Raw genomic sequence first — 13,155 nt, 5'->3', positions numbered from 1 at the left:
TCTGCTCATCACATTCACACCACTCCTGCTCTGGAGCATTTACCATGGACCCCTGAAGGGGATATTTGAGGATCATCTCACCTCCTAAAATCTTTGCTACAAAGAAAGCTGAGAGGGAAGTGCAGCTGAAGATGGGGACACAGAAGGAGAAAGTGTTGAATAACTGGAGACAATTTCCTGTTTGATGAAGATAAAATCTGTCATCCTTGAGTTACTGAGAAGTGGGATCCTTGGGGAAGAAGGACAGGAAGAGTGAGCCACCTTCTATGAGAAGACCTCCTGTACTTTGCTAACCTTCTGGAGGAGAAAGAGAAAAATGCCACGGGTGGGGAAAGCCCTGGACCCGGACAAAAAAAAAGTAGTGAGAATACAGAGGGAGCAGGGCAGCAGTGGTGGCAAAGTGTGGAAAAGCCTGGAAAAGAGGCGAAGGAAGGAATCGCTGGTCCGGATGGAAGAAACCAGGGAGAGCAAATAAACCCCTCACCTTGTACAGCTTTTATGGGTGTTTGAACAGAAATTAAATTGCTGCTTTTGCAGGTAGAAGATGGTCATGTATCTACAACTTCATTTGGTTCAGCCTAATGTTTTCAGAGCATCTGCACACACATTAGTTAACACACTGTAGTTATCTCAATACTCACAAGGATTGAGGTTAGGGCACCAACATTCCAAATTAAAATGAAGCCTGGCCCTGACCGGTTTCACTCAGTGGATAGAGCATCGGCCTGCGACTCAAGGGTCTTGGGTTTGATTCCGGTCAAGGCCATGTACCTCAGTTGCGGGCACATACCCACAAGTGGGGAGTGTGCAGGAGGCAGCTGATCGATGTTTCTCTCTCATCCATGTTTCTGACTCTCTCTATCCCTCTCCCTTCCTCTCTGTAAAAACTCAATAAAATATGTTTAAAAAAATAAAATAAAATAAAATGAAGCCTGGCTGATCAAGGATGGAACGCAATGTGGGTGTTAGGCCTTCCCAGGCCAGAATCCTAGCTCTGATAGTTACTTTTTTTTTTTTTTAAATGTTTTGCCCATCACTCTACCTCTCTCATCCTTGCTGAATTATTGTAAGGATTACGTTTGGTTCCTTGCCAGACACAGGTAGTTGCCAACTGACAGCTATTATTATTGTTAGGGATCTAATTCATTCATTACACTGTGGGTAAAGGGGATGCTAACCTAAACTTCCAGTCAAGCAGGAACTTTCTACTAAAACTTATCATCCTGTTGACAAGCTGGAAGTTTAACTGAAGTCAGAGCATAAGGAATAAACAGCTGGATGCTCATGGTCCAGATGAGTCCAGACTGTCCCTAAAGGCAACGTCTGTATAGGGCTGCTGGCCTTGCACCACAGCAATCTTCTTGCCTGGCCCCAACCACCACTCCTCTGAGGCAGTGGTTCTCAACCTTCTGGCCCTTTAAATTCAGTTCCTCATGTTGTGACCCAACCATAAAATTATTTTCATTGCTACTTCATAACTGTAATGTTGCTACTGTTATGAATCGTCATGTAAATATCTGATATGCAGGATGGTCTTAGGCGACCCCTGTGAAAGGGTCGTTCGACCGCCAAAGGGGTCGCGACCCACAGGTTGAGAACCGCTGCTCTAAGGCCACTTGCTTGCTTTGTGAGTTCAGAAAAAAAACAACCCCACAGGGGGTTAGCTCTTCTTGAGGGAGGGTCTTCTCCTGAAATGCCGAAAGCCCAGCTGCCTTCATCCAGGGAAGCCTTCATTATTGGTCTCAGCTCGAGACCATCGGGAGCCCTTGTTAGTTTCAGGCCAAGCTATTCCATTTGAATACTCGATGCGAGGACTCAGAAGTCACTTGTTTGCTAGCGAAAGGATCAGCCATCATAACTTATAAACAGCAAGGAATGTACAGAGAACGTTTTCCAAGTCACCACTTACTTTCAAACCATTAGGGTTATAGGTATACATGTTTGTATCCACACTGTGAAATAACATAGATCAGAAAAAAGCACGGGAGAAAGAAAAGGAGTACGGATATAGATGATTAAATTGAAACCTTTTTTGTGTTTCTGGGAAGTCTCACTAAATCTGCTCCCAAACCGAGGAACCGAAACTGCAAAGGGAAACTTGACACTTTTTTTAAGGTGTTTGGTTGACAGACGAGGATATAAGAAGGGTGTCTCAGAAGAGATGCAGGTGGGTGGAAAATACCTCAGCTTTTCCAAGCCTCAGTGTTCTTACACTGAAAATGGGCAAAATCGTGTTTCGTTGATATATTGGCATATTAAAATTTGAGGGTTTGTTTAGAACAATCTTTAAGTGCCTTGGAAATGAAGACAAATGACATTGTTCAACATATTACTGTCTTAAGTTAAATATTATATTTATTTTTAGACATTCTTTAGTGACAGGTTTATTATAATAAGTGCCAGAAAAATATCTAGAATGTTATACATTGGAAAATTTAACAGGAAGGATCACTTAAGTTTTCGTAATTGTTCATGGGCTAACATTAAAAAAAAAATTCCAAATATAATTCTAAACAAGCCAAAGGGCTGTCTTCAAAACATATCAACTTCAGCTGCCTAACTGGCCAGGCTGTGTACTAGAGTCACGCACCTCTTCCCAGGGTCTAAATGTCCTGGGGTCACTTGACAGCTTCCCGCTGAGTAAATAGTCCTGCAACTGGAGCTTGATGCTTTGAGAATCTGTTTTTACCACCGTGCTATTCCATTCAGATATTTTCATAATTTTTATCAGTGAAATTCGTTTCCCCAATGCTTGAAAATCATACTGTTAGACAATTATAATAAAATTCTTGAGCATATCAGCAACAAACATTCATTTTCTGAAATAAAAAATGAGTCGTATGTTCACAAATCCCACAGCTTGGAAATGTATATGATACACAACATTTAACCTGTCAGCAGCCTCATTAGTGTCAATGAGTAGGAACTGGCAATCAGTAGATGGTGCGCTCTACATGTGTTTATGTTTTAAAATGTTCCTGAAATAGCTCCATTAAAGAGGTTGATATAAAACACTTCTACTGGACAAATGAATTTCAGCTTAAATTTTATGGTCTACTTAAATTTTTTTTTGAAGAATTCATATTTCTCGTGTTAAATGATCATGTATAGCTAACAGAGTCAAAAATGAACTAAAAAAATAATAAATAATAAAGACTTGGGTAAAGAATCATCTGAAGTTCACCCTCACCAGTATGTGAATAATCAAGAAAATATGCAGAAAGACGGATGGGTGTTTGACTATCAAGAGCCCTAAGATATATATTCGTATGGTGCCCGTTTTCAGTATCCATACAGCTATTAAGACATTTTTATAAACGGTAAGAAATATGTGAGCTATTTCAAGATATAATTCTGAAAAACAGACTTCCATGTAAGAAGCCAATTTAGGAGGAAAACAACATAAACAATAGTAACTTGTGTGCTCAAGTGAAGCATCTTTTTAATTTTGAGTAATGAAGATGTCAAGCCAAATGCTAGAGTAGTTTAACTTAATTAGGTGGCCTATTTTTCCAGGCATCCTTTCATTTCCCATTGAAAACTCAGCTTGTATGCAAGGCAACAAGAGCAATTTTGTCTGTAATGAATACCTCCGGGACTGTGCAGAGTAATCATTTGAATGTTACACTGAAGACTGGTTTGAGTAACTAGTTTGAGCTTGTTAAGATGCCAGACTTTGTTGGACTAACTAGATTACTCAAAGCACAGCAGCTTTGCCATTTTATTGGGTCAATGGTCAAAAAGTCAAGTTGACTTTACTCCTGACATTTCTGCCAAAAGGAACCAATCTAAAAGTAATTGGTCTAATTTATAGTTCAAATTTATGTCAGGATCATGGAAATTTTATGGCCCATAATCAAGAATTTTTTCCCCCCAAAATGCTCTTAGAAATATACTGTCTAGCCCCTTTTTACATTTTAACCTGGATAATATTCTTATTAGAAAAACATATAATTAAAAATACAGATATAGTTATTAATATGTTTGCAAACTCAGAACATTATAAGTTTAATAGATTTAATAAAATAGTGTACAAAAAGGAAGGTAGTGAGTCCTTTTGTTTCTACAGCCTTTGTATTGCTGATGACAAAGAGCAACATGGTATTATTGCAGCAATAACTGCCTACTATTATCTAGTTTAGCATCACACTAATTATTTGAGCCCTGTACTTGACATGATTCTCTGTAAAGGTGGGAGAGCTGGTGCCTTCTGTTAATGTGTAGAGGTGTTGACACTAGACAGAGGGGTGCTAGTAGAATGGAATGGGCAGGGCCAGATTTGCTAACTGTCTGTAATGCAGGGTTGAAAATCATTGCAAGTAGAAAATTCAAAGTACTAATGTAATTTAAAAATGTACACAAAATATTTGAATTCATTTACTCATCTTTCAACAAAAAAATGTTGCATACCTCTGATGTGTTATTATAGGCACAGGAGATCCAGAGAGAAACAAGAGTGAGTCCTACCTTCAAAAGCTCATAATCAGGTGGGCAAAAAAGGGAAATTGGTACCAATTTTAGGATGCTACATGCCACAGAGGGGCAAATATGTGCCTGGATAACTCCGACGTACACATAATAGAGGCATGGAGGTGTGTGAGTAGGGAAGAAACATGGATCATTCAGCGACAGTGCGAGGAGAAATGGAAAGGTAAAAGTGGGATGGGATGAGATAAGTTAATGAGAAACGGTGGGGCCCAGAACTCAAGCAGTAATTACGTACAAGGAAAAGAGGAGTCAGATTCAACAGTTACGCAAAAAGGTGAATCAACACTATCTGCAATTAACTCCGCGCTGAGTGATAAGGGAGACTGTCCAAGTTTCTGTCTTGGGAGATTGGGTAGGTGGTGTGAACTGTTATGACTACAGGCAATATAGGAAAAAGAAGTGTAGGGGGTGAGGGAGTTGGTTGAAGATGATTTTTATTTTGATGCACTGATATGTTGAGTCTGAGCTATTGTCAGGGACAGGTGTCCAGTGAAGTTAAATCAAACCCCAAATTCACATGAGAGAGCTGCCCTAGATCCACAGGCACTCTTCAGCTTTTATATTCAAAATGCGTGGTTTGAAAAATATGTCCAATGTTCAGTTGTGTGATTCTAGGAAAAAAATAATATTGCTCTATTTTATCATTGTTGTTTTTTAACCTTGAGATTTGAGGGTCCAGGTAAGAGAAAATTTCAGTGGGGTAAGAGAAAAGAAGCAGAGAGAAGCCTGATCACAACCTGAAAATCATCTAAAATGGGGTTCTCAGTGCAGGACATTTAATATTTTGAGTTTACTATGATGCTCAGAATTAATAATAAAAATTTAGTTCATCCTGACGGGATATTTGTTCATGGAAAGAAGAAGGAAGAAAGGAAACTAAGAAGGAGGAAGGGAAGGAATGAAGAAACTGTGGGGTGGGGCCCAGACAGAAGGAAATAGTTTAGTGAAATAGAGGCCAAGGTCAAGGAGGAAGTAAGTTATTGAAATATGTTCCAATCAAGTAATCAAAGCTTCTTCATGACTTGACACCAGAAAAATCTTCTGATTTCCACTACTAAACAATTCTTTCTCATATAAAAAGACCAGTCCTTTTCCACAATTTTCCCACAGGATCCCAAAGGAGGCATGAAGGAGAGGGCTTCCTGGGTCAGAGAAGTGGTGAAACAGGTTGCCAGGGGGTGTGGAAAACTTGGAATAAACAGGTAGCCATGGAAAACGATATTCTGGGAACTGCCAGAGAAGAAGGAAGGAGGAGAAAAAGTAACGGCACTTACTGGTATTCAAAACTAAACATAAGTAACTCATCTTTGTGCCGTAGGAAGTTCTGACCAAGACAACCAGACTCCTCCTCTGTTTCCTTCGATGTACGCAATTCAAACGAACATCTATAGCTCGAATACAATCATAGGTGAGGCTACGGAAGGTACTATAATTCTAGGGGCTGGATGAGAAGGACCTCATAGCATGTGAATCTGAGTGGGTCTGGGAAATGTGGAGAAGAGTTGGAGCTTGGGGGAGAAGCCCACCCGCTCTGCCTTATGGTTGTGTATTCTGGCACATGGTCAGTCAAACATGACAGGTTAGGAATGAGAAAGGGGTGAATTGATGAGGAACTGTTAGCCACTCTTCAGTCAACATTCCTTTCATTAGCCCACGCACACTGTCCCACAAACTCTGCAGGAGGGAACCTGTGATTTCATGAGGTATTGAGCAATGTGGGTCCTCTTAGCCAGTCTGGAAAGACACAAAAAAATCTTGCATTGCATGGTTCAAATTCTATCCAGAGTAAGGACTTTTTAAGTGGTGTTTGAATTAAAGCACTGAGTGGCCAGCCCACTTTAGCCATTATAGGAGAAAATAGCCAATATTCCAAGAATGGAACCAGAGAGGAGTGGAAATGTCATGAGTTTTTATTACATACTTGTTAGGCTTATTATGCGGTGGTATATTCAATTTAAAAGCTGCCTATCAATACAAAATGATATGCAAAATATTTTAAGGATTCTATACCCACTCAAGAGGTATAGAGTGCATGCAGTAGATAGTGCCAAAGAGCCCTTTGGGACTGTCTAAAAGAATATCATTAATTTTTACAGTGTGCTTCCATTGCTGGAGCTATTCCAGCATTGGCTTTCTATAAAAATCATTTCAAGTTTAGAATTATGCTATTTGCTTGCAGCAACATCACAGGAGCAGTAGTGCACCATATGTTCCTACTTAGCAACTTAGTCTGTAAGTCCCAAAGCATGTACTGATTTGAAAATTGAACAGGAATTATAATTGTTGAGTGATGCTATGAGGCAAGTTGTCTTGGATTACTAAACTATGCAGATGTTTGATGTTATGTAGGAAAAAAGAACAAAACTTTTTTTTTTCCTTCAGGATGACTAAAATCTTATTTATGGTTGCTGAAAGGGGTAAATTGATTAAAAGTCCCTAACAGAATACCAGGTAATGGATTCTTGACCACATTATGTTATAGTAAACAAAAGAAATGCTAAGTGCAAAATTTAGCTAAGGCCATTGAACTTGTATAATTTGTAAAATTTATCCTCCCCCACCCAGAGTTTGTATTATCTTATATTAGTCTGTTTTTAAAAAGCAGTACATTCTAAAAATGTTTTCATGTATGCTACATTATTAAAAAATAGTTTGATTCTGGCACACAAACCTGCCATATCTTACAAAAACAAAGTATTTGGAGCTCTTTACTCCTTCATAAATTTTACATTCTTAGTAGCTCCTGACTGAAATGTTAAGAAAAATATTGTTAGCTGTTTGCTTTTAGCCAGGGCTTAATATTATCTGCTGACTTGAATTTAAAAATCTAAGGACCCAAGCTGTTGTGATGTATATGCTTTGAATTTCTAATCCTTTATCCAAAAGTCTTTAAGAAGGACATAATGATTCTCTGAGAGGGAGCAGCTGCTTTATAACTGCAATCATTTATTGAGTTTGTGTTTCTACTGTTTCAAACAAATTCAATTAGCCCTTACACTTCAAAACCCTAAAGGCACCAAAGAGATGATACTGGGTTGCTCTAATCTAATAGTAATACTAAACTTGTCAGTACAGTTTTGGGATTGATGGTTAGAAGAAAATTAATAGTAACATTTTTCATTTTTTAATCAAACAGTCCTATTCTGAACCACCTATGGATCTGGGAGGGTACTTAGCCGAATGAATTCAGTTCAGTAAGAATTTTAAATGCAAAGCTCGGCCTTCCGAAGGTATTCTGAGTGTGATCAACTCGGTTGAACGGAAGAAAATGTTGTCTGGATCTTTGAACTTCACCATGACCTTCTCATCTGAACAATATAGTGTGGTTTCTAGAATGTCTGCCAGAGGAGGCAGTGATCATAATGACTTCTAAATGCAAAGTTCACGCAGAGGCAGGCCTGCCTCTGTTTTGAGTTAAACACAAGACATTTTGTTCTTAGCGAAATTTCAAAGCCCCACAGAGTGCACCCTTTACATATACATTAGATTTAACTCACTAACAACCACCATGGACAACAACAGAAGTTTTCTAATCCCCTCTGCCCATACCCCTCCCAGTTAACAAATCTATTTGAGTAGTTATGTAGGTATTGAAAACTATAGTACTATGTTAGAGTTTCCACCATAGTCACTGTTACAGGAAACTCCAAGCTACTATGGTTTTATAGTCTTCTAGGAAAAAATACATTCAAGTGCCTAAAATACTCCTATGAACTCACCCTCACTTTCATTCATTCATTCATTCATTTTTGCTTACAATGTTCTTACATATTATGTTATACTGGCACCCTAGGGCAGTTATAATTTTTGCTTTAAATGCCCTTGCTGGATTGAAGGGCCTGGTCTAAAGTATCTAAAAATAAATAGCCAAGCATTGACTTTTATAAATGTATCCATTTACATTTTCTTTGGACTTTTTGTTGTCACTTCTCATGATTAAATACTGTGTCAATCATTCCCAGTGAAATGGATACAAACGTGCCCTTGATAAATTTTAATCACATCATGCATTTTGGCTTGAAAGTACCCACCCCGTAGGTTCTGAAAGCAGCCATATAGCGCTCATTGGCCATGCAATTTTGGTTATAAATATACCATTTTCTTGCCCCAACAGTGGATAATTAAAGCTATTTGTGACATGTGTAGCTTAAAATGATTAACTTGTCTCTAGTCAGAAGCACACATAACCTGCACCTGTAAAGACTTTATTTCCTAAAGGTAAAACAACTGTTTAGGGAAGATCATGCTGGCAAAACAGCTGCTTGCCGTTCTGGAGGGGAAACAAGGTAGTATCTTTCAACAAATGCCAACTCTGGTGTTTTATCAGCTCTATCTCATTAACTGGAAACAAGGCTTAAATGCTTTGTTTATAAATTATGATTATTCCTGATTGCGGCAGTTACTGATAGTGCTACTCATTTGCAATGCAACTCTTTGAATTTGTTTAATTACAATTTGAAACAAGGCAGAGAAGATTAATTAACCCACCTGGCTGGCTGGCACGTAGTCCTGGCTCGGCTCTGTCATGCTCATATACATGTTCTCACCGTCAAACTGCGAATGAAATAATAGTAAACATTCAGCAATCTTGACTGTGTGCAGGGCTTTTTGTTTGTTTGTTTGTTTTTCACCATCAAACTGGAAACTCCAAGCCACCATGGTAAACAGTCACCATAAAAAAAAAAAATACTGTGGTTGGGAATATGGAAAAGCTGTTCTAGTGAGTGAGCCACATCTTTTCTTTGATGTTTCTGTTGTCATCTTCCTGACCCTGGATGTCAGTGATTTGGAGTAATTAGTGCTCTAGTAATTACAGCAAGCAAGCAAGAAATGAATGGTTTCCTTTCATCTGCAATCTGTTTTAAAACAGAATGGCTCATTTTGCATACCCTGTATACATACTGCAGTTCAGTTGTAATGAAGTATTAAATGAATGGCATGATTTCTGGGGTGGGAGGGGGGTGGTGGAAAGATAATGGAAAATAAACTAAGGCACAGCTCAATGCATTCTGGGTTTAGCTCTCAAAAATGAAAAAGCGCAGAGTTTTCATAATAGACTAACACTGGCTTCATCACAATAGCTTTATGATTAAAATTTTTAACTCGATAATAATATTTGAAAAAAGCATGTGCCGCTACATCCATAGCTAAGAATGATAATAATAAATAACAATAAAAATATACAGGCTCGATTCTTAAATTTCCCTCTCAGAAGTTTTTCAAAGGCAGAATAAATAAATGTAAGTATTACGAATGCATAGAAACTCATACACAAGTTTACAAGTTAGGAACAAGAGGGGAGGTGGACATTCACCAGGCGGGGCCCTGCTGACCGAGGCAACTGTTTAAGCAAGAGCAACAACAACAACATACTTTCCATTATTTAGGTTTTTGAAAGCAGTAATCACTCCATTCAGACTTAATCCCCAGCTATCTTTAGTCACTTGATAAATGGGCAAGGCATTCCTTTTTTTCGTTAAAGGAAAAATTTTCCCAAGGAATTAATCCAATGGACTAATACAGCCAGCTTCAAAGAGCCGAGAACGAAAATACTTTCATAGGCAGACTAATTTCAGACATGGGAATGTGAAAATCTGAAAAAATTACTTTTTAAGGCCGAAAAGTGTAATTGATGGAGGTGCAAACACCAAGTAATATGGACATACGTTATATGCCATCAAAATAAAAAAAAATTGTGTTCTAGATATTGCATTTCATCACCTATCACCTAGTAGCCCAAGAGGGTTGTCCAAACTCTGGGGACACACCAAAGCCTGCGAACTATAGTCAGCAGCAGTGGGTGCCTGAAGATTCACATCAGCATCAGCTGTGTGAGCAAAGACTGCCCTGAGGACACTGAAGCACTCACGAAGTTAAGTTTAAAGAACTAGACATTTCTTCACCCATCACCCTGCAAATATATTTCATGTTATGTGAACAAACTTATCCAAACAGATATGAAACCACTAATTGAATGGTGTGGTTGTTAAGGCAAATAAGAAATAGCACACGAAGAAAAGACTAGCTGGACATGTTGGTGGCTTTGTCATCTGGCTCAAGAGCCCTGAGTCCCAGTGACTTACCCACGGCTGCTTTTCCATCAGTCAGGTGACCGAGCTCCTTCCACCCAAAGATGGTCCTAGCCCCAGTCAATCGGCCTGTTATTCCTGACAACTCAAATCCTGACAAAGCATCTTTTAGCATTTCTCCACCCCCACCCACTGTTGGTTTGTTTGCAAATGTTTTTAATGCTAAGATGCCAAAGAACCATTTAAAATATGGACAGTTTCTCTGACTGTAACAAACTAAATTGCACAGAAGTAGTGAAGTGAATCAAACACTCCACTGCCTATGCATGTTCTATAAATGTGTTACTTTCTATTTCATCTTCTCTAACTCATTTGCTAAATCTGGTGTCGTTTTCAAGCCAACTAAGGCTTTGGAGTTTTGGTTTTAGTCTATCCAAAATGTATGCTAATTAAGCATATTCAATATACTGTTCTTGATAAGGACTCTTTACTCACAAAGTACCAATGCTTAAGTAATATTGAGCCAAGGCTGAAACAGCATTTTAAAATAAAATTTAAGTTGCTACAGGCATAACTATTTTACTGACTAGATTCTATATCCCCATCATCTACCTGTCTCTTTACCTTCACTGATGCATATTATCTGATTCAATCTTCATAACAACCACGATTTAGGTATTATTATTATTATTACCTACATTTTACAATTTCAGATAGAGAGGCAAAGAATTTAAGCTAGATGCTTATGGTTACAAGCTCTTAAAAGGCAGGCCTAGGATTTAAAGCCAGGCAGCCTGGTTTTCTAGAATATAATGATGAATTAACTATCAATTCTGAAAGTGTCAAAAATTATCAAATCAGGTCATTGGCAATATCTCAATGATGTTGAAATACTGTCCAGAATGTCTATGGAATTGTGAGACTTACAAAAAACATGATCCTCAAAGAACAAAGTGGAAAGTATCATACTCCCTGACTTCAAGTTATATTACAAAGCGACAATAATAAAAACAGCATGGTACTGGCAGAAAAAAAAAATAGACACACAGATCAATAAAACAGAATTGAGAGCCCAGAAATAAACTCACATGTATGTGAGCAAATACTTTTTAACAAAGGAGCCAAAAACATAAAATGGGGAAAGAAAGCCTTTTAATAAATGGTGCTGGGGAAATTGAAAAGCCACATGCAAAAAAATGAAACTAGACTGCTATTTGTCACCATATACAAAAATTAACTCAAAACAGATCAAAGATCTAAATATAAAACCTGAAACAATAAATTACATGGAAGAAAACATAGGTAATAAACTTATGGACCTTGGTCTGAGAGAGGATTTTATTAATTTGACTTCAAAGGCAGGAAAGTAAAAGCAAGAATAAATGAATGGGGCAATATTGAAGTAAATATCTTCTACACAGCAAAAGAAATCATTAACAAAATAAAAATTCAATGAAATGAATGGGAGAAGATATTTGCAAACAACACCTTCAATAAGGGATTAATAAGCAAAAATATAAATCACTCAACAACAAGAAAACAAACAATCCATTTTAAAAATGGGCAGAGGATCTGGACACGTCTCCCAAGAAGAGATACATATGACCAACAGATATATGAAAAGATTCTCAGCTTCACTTGTTATTGGGGAAATGCAAATCAAAACTACAATGAGCCTGGCCAGATGGCTCAGTCATTTGAAGCATTATCCTGGACACCAAAGATTGCAGATTTGATTCCTGGTCGTGGCACATACCTAGACTGCGGGTTCAATACCTGGTTGGGGTGTGTATGGAGACGACCAATCGATGTTTCTCACATCAGTCTCTCTTCTCCTCTATGCCCTCTTCCACCTCCACACACCACCCACACTCCTACAGTCACCACAGTGTTGTCCATGTACATGAGCTCTCTCTCTCTCTCCCTCTCTCTCTCTCCCTCTCTCTCTCTCTCTCCACCCCCTTTCTCTCTCTCTGTAAAACCAATAAAGACATAATCTGGGATGAGGATAAAAAAAAAACCTACAATGAGATACCACCTCATACCTGTTAGAATGGCTATTATCAGCAAGACATGCAATAGCAATTGTTGGGGAGGTTGTGGAAAACAAGAACTTCTCATTCACTGCTGGTGGGAATGTGAACTGGTATAGCCACTATGCAAACAGTATGGAGGCTTCTCAAAAAATTAAGATAAGAGTTAGCATATGACCCAGCAAGATAAATGTAGTATTATTCATTGCAGCATTATTCATGGTGGCCAATACCTGAAAACAATTGAAGTATCCTTTGATAGGGGATCGGATAAAGAAAATGGGGTACATATATATACAATGAAATACTAATAAGCCATGAAAGTAATAAAATATCGTCATTTGCGATGAGAGAGGGATTTTGAGAATATTATTCTAAGCAAAATAAGTCAGATGGAAAAAAGTCAGGAATCATATGATTTCACTCATTTGTGGGATATAAAACTGAAAGCAAAAAATGAACAAATAAGACAAAAACTCATCGAGACAGACCAAAGTATGGTGGTTACCAGGGGGGAAGGGGTGTGGGAACACACCTGTTAGAATGGCTATTATCAGCAAGACATGTAATAGCAATTGTTGGAGAGGTTGTGGAAAAAAAGAACT

General features: G+C 38.2%; 1 protein-coding gene across 1 annotated transcript in view; it reads right to left on the bottom strand.

Moving 5' to 3' along the window:
• The window catches only part of TOX (thymocyte selection associated high mobility group box), a 147,249-nt gene extending 138,211 nt beyond the window's left edge, over positions 1-9,038 (bottom strand). The window contains exon 1 of the mRNA XM_015567423.1: positions 8,977-9,038. Within this exon, the coding sequence (XP_015422909.1) occupies positions 8,977-9,027 (51 nt within the window). The 5' untranslated portion in view covers positions 9,028-9,038. The remainder of the gene's footprint in view (positions 1-8,976) is intronic.
• Positions 9,039-13,155: the final 4,117 nt, after the last annotated feature.

The sequence above is a fragment of the Myotis davidii genome, unplaced genomic scaffold (assembly GCF_000327345.1).
Source record: "Myotis davidii unplaced genomic scaffold, ASM32734v1 scaffold1, whole genome shotgun sequence".
Classification (NCBI taxonomy): Eukaryota; Metazoa; Chordata; class Mammalia; order Chiroptera; family Vespertilionidae; genus Myotis; species Myotis davidii.
This window is presented reverse-complemented; position numbering and strand designations above follow the sequence as displayed.